The 12,576-nt window shown below is 39.2% G+C and overlaps 1 protein-coding gene across 2 annotated transcripts in view; it reads right to left on the bottom strand.

Annotated features, from left to right (window-relative positions):
- LOC307018301 (low-density lipoprotein receptor-related protein 8-like) overlaps window positions 1–12,576 on the bottom strand; it is a 196,773-nt gene that overhangs the window by 5,721 nt on the left and 178,476 nt on the right. For both annotated transcript variants that reach the window (XM_079648475.1, XM_079648476.1), the window contains 2 exons: window positions 2,365–2,517; window positions 796–1,083 (listed from right to left, as the gene is read on the bottom strand). In XM_079648475.1, the coding sequence (XP_079504601.1) occupies window positions 796–1,083; window positions 2,365–2,517 (441 nt within the window). The remainder of the gene's footprint in view (window positions 1–795; window positions 1,084–2,364; window positions 2,518–12,576) is intronic.

The raw sequence follows: 12,576 nt of genomic DNA, 5'->3' as shown, positions 1-12,576 counted from the left end.
GAATATTAATATTAAGTTGTTTGCATGTGTAATGTAACTATATTATTATATTGGTGGTATAAAAAATGTTCCTCGAATGTCAATAACACTAGGCGCTTTCACACCGGAGTACTTTTCCCCGTACTTTTCTCTTTTAGTTCTGATAGTTCCTGGGATTTTGCGTTCACACCAAAAAGAGAACTTAGTTCATGAGAACTTTTCCCCCCTTTTCATTCCCTGCTAGAGAGCAGGTACTTTCCTGGGGAGAAAAGTTCCAATTTCTGATTGGCTGGGCGAATTGCAAACCACGAACCATAAAACTCGGGAAAGTTTTGTGAAGCCGCCATTGTATTTGCTGGCATTAGCATTTGCTGGCATTAGCATTATTAGCATTAGCCCAGCGCACATACGGAGAGAGAATAACTTATGGCAACACAAAAGAAAACATGGGAGCGGTGAAGATGAGGAGGTGTCGGCGTTCTGGCGATTTACTCGGAAGGCTTCAGTAGAAGCTGCTGGGAGTCCCAGCAGCTTCTACCGGGGACTTCGGGTGGCAGTATACGCCGTGAAGTTGTTTGCGGCCTGCCATTAAACCCCAAAGCAGAGGAAAAAGAAGTGACGTCAGTGGCTTCATTTGCGTAATCTTCCCTCAGGGACTTCTTCCGGTGTGAATGCAATCTGCTCTTTAGTTCCATGGGGGAACTAAGTGCTGGGAACTAAGTACGGCAAAGTGCTTGGTGTGAAAGCGGCTACTGTTTTCGCAACAATTGATGGGACTTTGTATTGTCGTGTCAGTGCTTTACACAGCCCACTCACAGTGTTGCGAGACGCTGCTGTCCCCCCCCGGGGTGGTGGTCATCACCATCACGGTGGCGGTGGAGTGGGAGCCCAGTGCCTTTGACTCCTGTGACGATAAAGGCTTGAGAGTGGAAAGGGGTGTGAAGGGCTCGGGGCCCCCAGAGGGAGCTGTGGTCAGGTGGGGGGTGGCGTCGGCCTGCGACACTCCACCTGAGGGAGGGGGGAAGTCTTCCACATCAGTTGCTCTGGTGCCAGGTGTGAATCCAGTGGGAGGTGAGGATGCTGGTGTGTCGTTTCTTGGTGCTGCTGCATAGAAGGACGAGGAACCATAGAAACCTTCAGCTGAGAAACTGATTTACTGATGTATGACTCATGAGACACATCTAAAAACCTATTGACCTAGAGCTTCAATGCTTCCTTTTTATTTCCTTTAGAATAAGATACACGGGACAATCCTCTATAATATTATGTATATATTGCATAATGTGTTATATAATCACTAGGTAGTATAATACAATCATACCTATTTGGATTCATCACGAGCAAAGATTTATTTTCACATTCCTTTTTTTATTTCCACCTTGGTATCACCATGACAACTTTTAGTCAGGAACATTCATGGAATACAACTGTCCTGGGATCTGTTTTAAGCAGCTGTCAGCATCATATATCCCACTGCGATGCCATACAACCAGAGATGTGGTCTTAGATTGCATAATGATCCATACTGTATCATTGTATCCACTGCATTGTTGCTTAGCAACTATGTGTTTTGCTTACAGGTTCGATGTTGCTTTAAGGGGGTCTATTTAATCATTTACTATTCATTATTACAAATAAAATATTAAATAATCTTTTAAATGGGTTCTGCTGGTTAAGCTCTGTGCTAAATGAAGCCAGTTATAACCAGGCAATTCTAAAACCAAACTACTTGTATAGCATAAAGTGAATATGGCAAAATGAGCTTCAGAAAGACAGCAACAATACAAATATTTTCAAAAATAGGTAACAATTGTAAAGATGACGTATAAAAGAGGACACATTTTGCTAATTTTCAGGTTCTTATTTTTATGCTATGCCTCTACTGTGACATGTCTCCATGCTTTAATGTTCAAAAAGCTCTTTATTTTTCTCATGCTGCTTGTGCTGCAGCACCTCTTTTCATCCTCTGTCTGAAACCAGAGCCCAGTCTTTTAGGCATTTTGGCAAAGTTGTTTGATTTACATTTTGTTTAATCAAAAGTAGGAATATAGATTTATAAAGGCTTATTATTTAGCTTAAAAAGGCATTGCTACCACTCGTTCCTGTTATTGTGTTTCTGTATTATTTGTTTTGTCAGCAAATGTCTCTAAAAAGTGCAAGCTATTATTGCATATACATTTTTCAGCATTAATCCACTAGGCAACTGCCCAAAATCCCTAAAGTTCCCCTCTGATGACACTCAACACAAAAACAAATAAGAGCTTACTTAACTGGTGCAGAATGTGATTATCTCCAGAGTAAGCACTGTGGCGCTCTGCCCGATAAATCCCTTTAAGAGCTATTGATTACTTAATACACCCAATTAAAAGGGGTAAACACGCTCACCTGGAACACAGCCTCTCATCTCGGGCCCCAGGTCCTGCCTGTCAGGGCAGGCGCAGGTGTATTTGGGCGAGTGTTCAGTGATCTGCGGAGCCTTAAGACACAAGTACTCGCAGCCTCCATTGGCCACGCTGCCTAGATTACAGCTGTCTGGGCCTGGAGAGAAAGAAAGAGTGACATGGAGAATTAAACAGTTGTGGCTATATAAATACGATTATCCCTTGTTCAGCATTGGGAGTGAGTAGGATGTCAGTGAGAGACAGAATATGTTTATTTTGTGAACTGTTCTATTCTCTTTAAATTAAACCTTTTACAAAGTTCAAACACAATCTAAAAGAACAAAAACTGTGCTGCCTATGGGATGGGTCTAATAAGTGCAGTCATTTTTTCTTGGCTCAGAGTGAGTGCTCTCTAGTTTGTTAATTCTTTTGGATGAGTGTTGCTGTTTTTGTGGCTATCAAGCTTTTGTCTTGGGGACTTTTTGTCTGTAGGTATTGTGTGATGATATTGTGTTTTTAGCTTTTCTGGGTAAAATTAAGTTAGGGTACATATGTCATTTAAGCTAGCAATATGTTAGCTAGTTAAATTACATGTGGTATTTAAGCTAGTAGTTTGTTAGCTAGTAAAGTTACATGCAGTATTTAAGCTAGTAGTGTGTTAGCTAGTAAAGTTACATGTGGTATTTAAGCTAGTAGTGTGTTAGCTAGTAAAGTTACATGTGGTATTTAAGCTAGTAGTGTGTTAGCTAGTAAAGTTACATGCGGTATTTAAGCTAGTAGTATGTTAGCTAGTAAAGTTACATGTGGTATTTAAGCTAGTAGTGTGTTAGCTAGTAAAGTTACATGCGGTATTTAAGCTAGCAATATGTTAGCTAGTTAAATTACATGTGGTATTTAAGCTAGTAGTTTGTTAGCTAGTAAAGTTACATGCAGTATTTAAGCTAGTAGTGTGTTAGCTAGTAAAGTTACATGTGGTATTTAAGCTAGTAGTGTGTTAGCTAGTAAAGTTACATGTGGTATTTAAGCTAGTAGTGTGTTAGCTAGTAAAGTTACATGCGGTATTTAAGCTAGTAGTATGTTAGCTAGTAAAGTTACATGTGGTATTTAAGCTAGTAGTGTGTTAGCTAGTAAAGTTACATGCAGTATTTAAACTAGTAGTATGTTAGCTAGTAAAGTTACATGTGGTATTTAAGCTAGTAGTGTGTTAGCTAGTAAAGTTACATGTGGTATTTAAGCTAGTAGTGTGTTAGCTAGTAAAGTTACATGCGGTATTTAAGCTAGTAGTATGTTAGCTATTAAAGTTACATGCAGTATTCAAGCTAGTACTGTGTTAGCTAGTAAAGTTACATTTGGTATTTAAGATAGAAGTATGTTAGCGAGTAAAGTTACATGTGCTATTTAAGCTAGTAGTAGGTTAGCTAGTAAGCTTACATGTGCTATTAATTTAGGATAGTAGTATGTTATTTTGTAAAGTTACATCTGCTAGCTAGAAGTATGTTAGCTAGCTTTCTTCCTGAAATGCCTTTGGAGCTGTATCTGTTGTCTAGCTTTGCCAAGGAATACACATTGCAAAGACAGTAGGCCTACAGAGAACCGTAGTGATGCGTCGTAAAACCCAGAAGTAAACTTCTTCCGGTTCCTTCGTGAAAAACCAATGCAAATTCTCCATAGGATTTTGGAAAATAGCTCGAAATAAGGTCTGTGGTTGACACACATTTAAGAGAGGGATCACTTTTTGTTCAGCCGGATAATCTCCACATGTCAACCCTACTTTTATAATTTTTGAATCATAAATCTAGTCGCCAAAAGCAAACGTTATGCTATAAACGAACGACAAGCCAGTACAGCAGCAGGGTCGCACGACTTCAACGTCACGCCAACTTAAGATCGTTTCAACTGACTTGCACTGAAACTGCACTTTGAACACTTTAAATATATTAACATTTGAAACTGTATACCCCGGTTATCTAGGCCCTTTTTGTTTTGTTTAATATATACCACGTTTATCTAGGCCCTTTTTGTTTTGTTTTATGTATACATGTCACACTGTGGGGAACGATATTTCTGGATGTATAACACATGTAGAATTTTTGACAATAAAGCTGAATTAGATTTTCGCGTGCTTGCATATTTTAACAAAGCTTTTCATTTTAGCCACACTGAATTTAACTAGAAGTCATGGCTGTGTCAATTACCAGTCTGATATCGTTTTACAAAGATGACAAGAAGAGTGTAAATAGAGGAGAGAACTACTACAAGTCAGGACACATAACAGTGCAGCCTAGATGAAGGTGTACTTACCGGTGTTGTCAGGGCTAGCATGAGGGACAAGGTTTATAGTACCCTTACCCTTACCCTTAACCTAGAGTTAATTTATTCACATTAATTCCCATCAACAAATCAATTGTATGTGTCACATGAAAACTTTATTAGGCAAGGCAAGTTTATTTATATAGCACTTTTCAACACAAGGCAATTCAAAGTGCTTTACAAAAAATGAAAGACATTAAGAAAATGGCATTTAAAATCAGTCATTAAAAAGAAAAGCTAATAAAATAAACATTAAAAGAAAAAATACATGGATAAAAGTTACAGAGCAGTCTAAGATATGAATAGTTCAATTAACAGCAGCGACAAAAAGAAAAGTCTTCAGCCTGGATTTAAAGGTAGTAAGAGTTGCAGCGGACTTGCAGGTTTCTGGGAGTTTGTTCCAGATATTTGGAGCATAATAACTGAATGCTGCTTTACCATGTTTAGTTCTGACTCTGGGGACAGAAAGCTGACCAGTCCCTGAAGACCTGAGAGATCTGGATGGTTCATAATTTAGCAGGAGGTCAGAAATGCATTTTGGTCCTAAACCATTCAGTGCTTTATAAACAGCAGCAGTATTTTGAAATCTATTCTTTGACACACAGGAAGCCAGTGTAAAGACTTCAGAACAGGAGTGATGTGATCCACTTTCTTAGTGTTAGTGAGGACTCGAGCAGCAGCGTTCTGAATCAGCTGCAGCTTTCTAATAGATCTTTTAGTGAGACCTGTGAAGACACCATTGCAGTAGTCCAGTCTACTGAAGATAAAAGCATGGACACGTTTTTCCAAATCCTGCTGTGACATTAGTCTTTTAATCCTAGATATGTTCTTTAGGTGATAGTAAGCTGATTTAGTAACTGTTTTAATGTGACTGTTGAAACCAATAACTAATTTAACCTGCTGACAAGAGAGCCTACCTCCGAAGATCGTGACTGGCTGAGGGACAGACTCGGGGGCAGGTTTTCAGGAATTTCTTGGCTTCTCTCCCCCGAGCCAGAAGAGGAACACTACAGCTTGGAAACACTTACTGTTCCTGAAATTATCATATCTGTTGGGCATCAGGGACCTGAGGCAACTGTGGCAAGCATGGCATTGTCTGAAGAGCAACAGAGGGCAATTCAGGTGGCTACCACTGGTCAGCGAACCAGCCCAAGCTGGCATTTGTTCAGGAAAGGAAGGTTGACTGCCAGCAACTTTGGAGCTGTCCTGAGGTCAAAGCGTGTGACTGCTTCCTTTATTGCCAGGGTGCTAGGGCAACAACAGGCCCTTGATGGTGTTTTGTCTGTACAGAGGGGGACTATGAATGAATGTGAGGGCGTCAGGGCATTCACCACTGCAACCCAGATGCAGGTCCATGAGTCAGATTTGTGGCTCTCCCTATCAGGATTGTTGGGGGCATCTCCAGATGGTCTGGTAGGGTCTTCCGCTGTGCTGGAGGTAAAGTGTCCCTACGGAGCCAGGAAAATGACAATTATTGAAGCATTGCAAATCAAGGGCTTCTTTGTCAGTAAGGAAGGAGAAACATTCAGCCTGCGTGAGGAACATCCTTACTGGCACCAAGTGCAAGGTCAGCTTCACCTCACTGCAAGGAAGAATAAATAAAACAATTGTGAATTGTTTTTAATTTACATTTACTCGCCTTTGCAATTTTGTGATTGTTAGAGTGTTAGGTTTCCTGTCAGCTCGTCTGTTGGGAAGATATAAAATATTAGTTTCATGGAAGTCACACCGTCACATATACTGTAAGAGCATTAAGACATACAGTACATAGGCTAAAACAAAACATCTAAAGATATAACCTTGCACTTTGATAAGTCTTGTGAACATTTTCACTATTTTGACATTTTTATTGATGAAAATTGAACTAAAGAAATAAATGGTAGATTAATCCATATTGAAAATAGGTGTCAGCTGCTACACTAATTATAATAGTTATATTTCTTAATTAATTAAGATAAGATATTATTGTATTGATCCCAATTTGGGAAATGTTTGTGTTGCAGCAGCATAACAAGAAAAACAAAATATAAGTTATTATATATACAAAAGTATGTGAGGGATGGAATATTAAATTGAATATAAATGTAAAATGTACATGTGATTTTACGTCCAAGAGAAGCTATGGAGCAGAGAGTTCTCTGCCAACCAGAGGTGATTTGTTATTAGTTCAATATGTCAAACTGATTTCCCTGACTACAATCTTTAGTTACATGGTGAAACGTTATGCTGCTTGTACTAATTAGACTTATCATATAAGCCACACAGGTTTTAATAGGATGTATTCATTATATTTACTTATGTTGCGGTCTTTTCAGCAGCGCCATCTCTAAAACGGCGATACAGTCACTACCCATCATTTACATTTCACCGTGACATGGACAAAAATGTAACGTCAGCTTACCTCATGGCACGAATCCAGACTCTCCTTTGGAAAACATTGGCCGGGAAACGATAGAACAAGTACGTTTCAAGCAAAGACCTGTGGCTGCAACCCGGAGCAAAGCAACAAACCATTGCGTAGTTAAGTATTAACGCTAGTTTTAGCTAACGTTAGCTAACGAAACGAACTGCCGAGTAAAATTGGAAAACACTGGTAATTAATTATTCTATAATTTGTAAAACTAGGGTGTTAAAAACGACAATTTCAAAAATACAGATTCTAATGGTCAGATATAGATATACAGATACTAAAGATAGGCAGGTACTTGCTTTCAAGCAGAACACAGGGGAAAACAAACTTAGCGGGAGTGTTTACGTGTTCGGCCTAATGACGTACAACGGCCTCGACAATTTCTGTAGTCCTATTCAGCCACTCGGTAACAACCATCGTTTTTCAGACACGTAAACTCTTCAAAAATCCCCAGTGGGGTCACTGCTGATGTATTTAATGTCATAGAACAAAACGTGATTTATCTCTTCAATTTGTGTCAACCACAGACCTTATTTCAAGCTATTTTCCAAAACCCTATGGAAAAAATGCATTGCTTTTTGAGGAAGGAACCGGAAGTGCTAAAAATGCTAACTTACTTCCGGGTTTTACGATGCGTCACTGCGGTTCTCTATAGGCTACAATTAATAACACATATCGTTATACACAAACTTGCCGTAAATATTATCCTGCCAAGTACATCTGTCAATGTCTGATTTAGATATGAACCAAACCAGTCTCAAGGCATTTCGTGTTATAGTCACAGCATTTAATCTATTGATTCGTGTTCACCAACACGATTTCCCCCTTTTTTTCGTGTCACACAGAACGATTTAAAAAGTAATGTATTTCTATTTGTAGTGTGTTTCGTGCTTGCACCACGTATTTTTGTCCGGTCGGGTATTGGAAGACCGGAAGCTGTGTGGTTCATAAAAACATGTTCTTTATATACAGTCTATGGTTCTTACTCAATATCAAGCCACGATTATTGTTATTAATAATGTCAGACTTTTTTGCCGTCAGTGAGGAAAATAAATGGGGATCAGAGCCTCAGAATACTAAAATCTGCATTTTTAAAAATCATTTTTTCCTTCTAATTTGTTATTCTTTTCTAAATAACACTTGGATGTTATTTACTTAACAATAACCAGTATTGGGACTAACGCGTTACTTTGTAACGCGTTACTGTAAAGCCGTAATTTTTGGCAGTAACTAGTATTCTTAACGCGTTATTTTTTAAATTCAGTAACTCAGTTACTACATGGTGCGTTACTCCGTTATTTTTTTTATATAGTCTCGGCTCCCAGACGTTTGTGAGCGGCGCCAACAGCGAGGCGAACAGAGATGAGAACTGTACTTAAGTACAGTACTTGAGTAAATGTACTTAGATACTTCCTGTGTCACATGCGGAGACGCGCTGTGGGCGTGTTTGTGTGTTTACTAACAAGACTATCATGGCGGCGGCGGAGCTCAAGTCGAGTTTCTCCGCCTGGAGGTATTCTCACTATTTCACTTTTGTTGAGCACAAAGAAAAGAACGTCTTAGTTAAATGTAAGTTGTGTCTTGGCGGGTCAAAGATCCTATCTACTGCCCAAAACAGCAATTCAAATCTGTTGAAACATCTGCAGGAACAACATGCTGGGACGAAGCTAGTAGCTAAGACCACAGACCCAGACTCATCCGACGCCACTCCACCTCCACCTAAGCAACAGCGGCTGGATTTTAACCGAGGGACTGCTAGCCAGGGAAAAGTTGATAAAGCCATTGCACGGTATGTTGTAGAACAAATGCAGGCTATTTCTACTATTTCTATTGCTATTTCTTGATCAACAGATTGTATTATTCTCCAATGCAATAACAGTACTGAAATGAAAGCTATAAGGGCATTATTGGGAGCCCTTTTTTTAAGTAACTAATGCGTTACTGTTCACTTTTTTTTTGGTGTAAGTAATCAGTAAAGTAACTGAGTTACTTTTGAAATGAAGTAACTAGTAATGGTAACTAGTTACTGGTTTTCAGTAACTAGCACAACACTGACAATAACACACAATTATTCTTGTTTTTATTTATTTGATTCCATAATCTCAGGCTTTTTTGGCGTCAGTCAGGAACTGAATTTCAAAATAAAAACAACCGGAAACAGATACACAGCCACTGAACTGATTACCCAAGATCCTCAGCTATGGTTTAAGCACGGTGATTGGATTGTTTAGCCGCAATGCAAGTTCGGATATGGTGTTTATGCGATATGAAAAAAAAGAAAATAATACTTTATTCCGAGTGTGCTTGCTTTTCTCTTTGAAAGTCATCACATAAATGCATTGTAATACACGGTTCGGCTGCATTACATATTATACATCTGCCGTAGTTCTTTATTTATAGAGCCCTGATCAGAGGACAAACTGGAAGAACCGCCACGGAAACTGAATACGTGACGGGGATCATAAATATATCAGCAATTAAACAACATCTTCAATTTCTCTTCACACAATACGTCTCCTTGCAGTATCAACATTAATTCGGCTGACTTTTATATTTGATCCAATTCGTAGATAGGTTATATTTACACCGTGATGGTGCACAGCCGATATAAAAGGACTTGTAGTTTTTAAAGATATTACTGATTTTCTTTTAATATAAGAATGTAAATACTGAGTTGAGAGAATATTCATGGGTTTTGGGTGATGGCGGGAGACACATCTATGGTATCAGAATTGCAATAGCTTACCATTAAATGGTGGATATACCTTTCTGTCTGTTTTACAAATCAGATATTAATGTGTAGAAGTAAAACATGTGAAATAATATAGCAATATGCTGTAAAATTATGTGAAAACATGAATAAAACTACACATCTTCAGATGTTATACATACATAAGTGTCCTACACTAATGATAACAAGTTATAGAGAGGCGAAGTCCCGCCCATCCACTTCCGACCCATGGGACCCCGGAAGCGGAAAATTATATATTGAAGTCAATGGAGAGAGAAAAGTCATCTTTTGATCCCGTTTGAATTGTGCCACGAATGACACATATGATGTTTGTCAAATTAAAAGAACATTTTGCAAGTCAAAAAAAAAAAATGTGTCGTAAAACTGTGAAGTTACACATTTTTTTGTGTGAAACCGCTCAGTGAACTACAGGTCTCTGGTCTCGCACAATACGCGTCACCATCACAAAGATGTCCGTCACATTAGCAAATGTCACCTGTTTCTTTCAGAATGAGGCGAAAAAGTATAAAACGAGGTGAAAATCACTACAAGTCTGGGCATGTTGAGAGCTGTACATACACGAAAGGGGAGTTTGTCGGTTCTGTAAGAGCCAGCATGCGGGACCGGCTTTACAAAGTTTCAGTGAGTAATATGAGTGCAATGTTTAACGTTAATGTCAGCTAGCTAACATTAGCTAACAAGGTACACTAACGTGTTTTGTTTTAGCAACTAGTTTTCTCCTTAAGAACTTTGTGGTCTCTGTGTATGCTGTGGATAACATTAGTGTTCACAAGAACAAGATACACTCCCGTGTTTTGTTTTAGTTGCTCTTCAGACTGAAGCGGCCAGTTTTATATCGACTATATGCGTGATCTCCTTTTTACATCTCGTTGTGTCATTTGAGTTTATTTGCTGTGTGTAGATTCAAGGATTTTGGTTATCTTGTCAATTTGTTTGGTTATCTAGGCACAGCTGTGTGTGACTCCCTCTGGTACACTGGTATGTGTTTTCCTAATGTAAAGAGCATTGATTAATTAATAAACTACTCACTGACTCTAGATCCTGACCAAATCCTTTTTATTTGTTGATCAAATGTTTTTCAAAAATGTATTGTATATTATATAACAGCTTCACATCACAGACCGGAGTCTCTGCTACTGTGGACCACGAAGGGGCGATCATCATCCCCATCCCCAAAGACCCTGCATGGCATGGACATCTCCTCCTCCTGGAACAATTCTACACCCAGCATATGCTCCCTGTGTTGGCTAGTAGAGAGGAGGACATTTAAATAAACATACTCTTAACACCCTCGGACTCTGCGTTGTGTTTCGTATGTGTGATGGGGTGTTATGCAGAGGGGAGGAAAACAGGACACAGCAGATTGGGATTGTGGTGGAGATGCTGAGCAGTTATTTAATTGTTGCATGTAATTATTATTATACTGCGTGCTTCTTAGTTATTCCATCTTTTGCTCTAACATGGATCTGTATGTAACTCTATATTTACTTGTTATCTACCACACTTCCTTCTACATCATACACCATCATTATACATGATTGTGTATATAGGATATATATATATATTTGTATACATATATGTCAATTGTTTTATTTTTCGTATTTGGGATTGTTGGAAAGGTCTTTTTGATCTCTCTGTCTATAAACACAAACTGAGTAAGATTGACAATAAAGTTGACTTTGAATTTGAAAAATATATATATTCTTTATGAAAATAGTTGACTGTTGTCAAATGAATCCAAATGAAACATTGGACTGAAATACAACTACGCCTTTAAATCTCTACGGACTGTTTCTCAGTGGGTTAGTGGAGTTAGTAGTTTTCAGTTCCCTGGACTGATTAACAGCTAAGCTCCCTTTCTCTTTTGTCCACTCAAATACACTTGGCCCTTTCTCTTTTCCATGTGGAAAATTGCAGCTGCATATTCTGGTTTTCTCATCTCGCTCCCTGTCTGCTCGTCTACAATGAGAAAATTATATAATTAATTACTAATAATCATTTAAACCTGTTAGTACCAATATTTCACCAATTCTTCATGTAAACCAGGGGTCTCAGACTCAATTTACCTGGGGGCCGCTGGACGTAGAGTCTGGGCAAGTCTGGGCCGCTTCAAGTATTCCGCAAAACATTTATTAAAAAATACAACATTAACAGTTCTTCAACATCTTCTTAACATGAACTGTTCTTCACAACATAACTATGTACAGTTGCTCTTTCTTGCCTACTCCCTGCTGGTAGAGACCTGGCAGCGCTTCCTCTCACACAGCTGAGCCACATTTGGTTTGAGGGAGGAAGCAGTTGAAACCCTCAGTATGGCTTGAAGATCAGTAAGTCTGGACCTGTACTTTGACTTATTGAAGTTCATGGTGGAGAAGAGCTGTTCACACATATATGTGCTCCCAAAAAGGCACATGGTCCGCTTGAACATCCTGGAAATCTCAGGGAAGGAGGGGGGCAATTCTCTCATGAACTGTCCAAGCTTGTCTGCTTTCCCATTCACTTCCCTGAACTTGGCTTTGAGCTCAGAATAGCACTGCAGGTCGATGAGCTCCATTTGAAGCACACCAGGGGCATTTTCCACATCAAAGGAGAAGGGGTCTGCAAACATTTGGTAAGTGCATATGTCCTATTCTGGACTTTCTCCCCATTCATTTGTTGGGGGCGTGGGTCACCATATGCTGGCGGTGGGATTGCCAGGCGTTTTTGCGGTCCACCGGCAGCATACTATACTATATGCGGACCGC

The sequence above is a fragment of the Notothenia rossii genome (assembly GCF_949606895.1).
Source record: "Notothenia rossii genome assembly, chromosome: 9".
Lineage (NCBI taxonomy): Eukaryota > Metazoa > Chordata > Actinopteri > Perciformes > Nototheniidae > Notothenia > Notothenia rossii.
The sequence above is the reverse complement of the archived record's forward strand: the minus strand, read 5'-3'. Positions and strand labels throughout refer to the sequence as shown.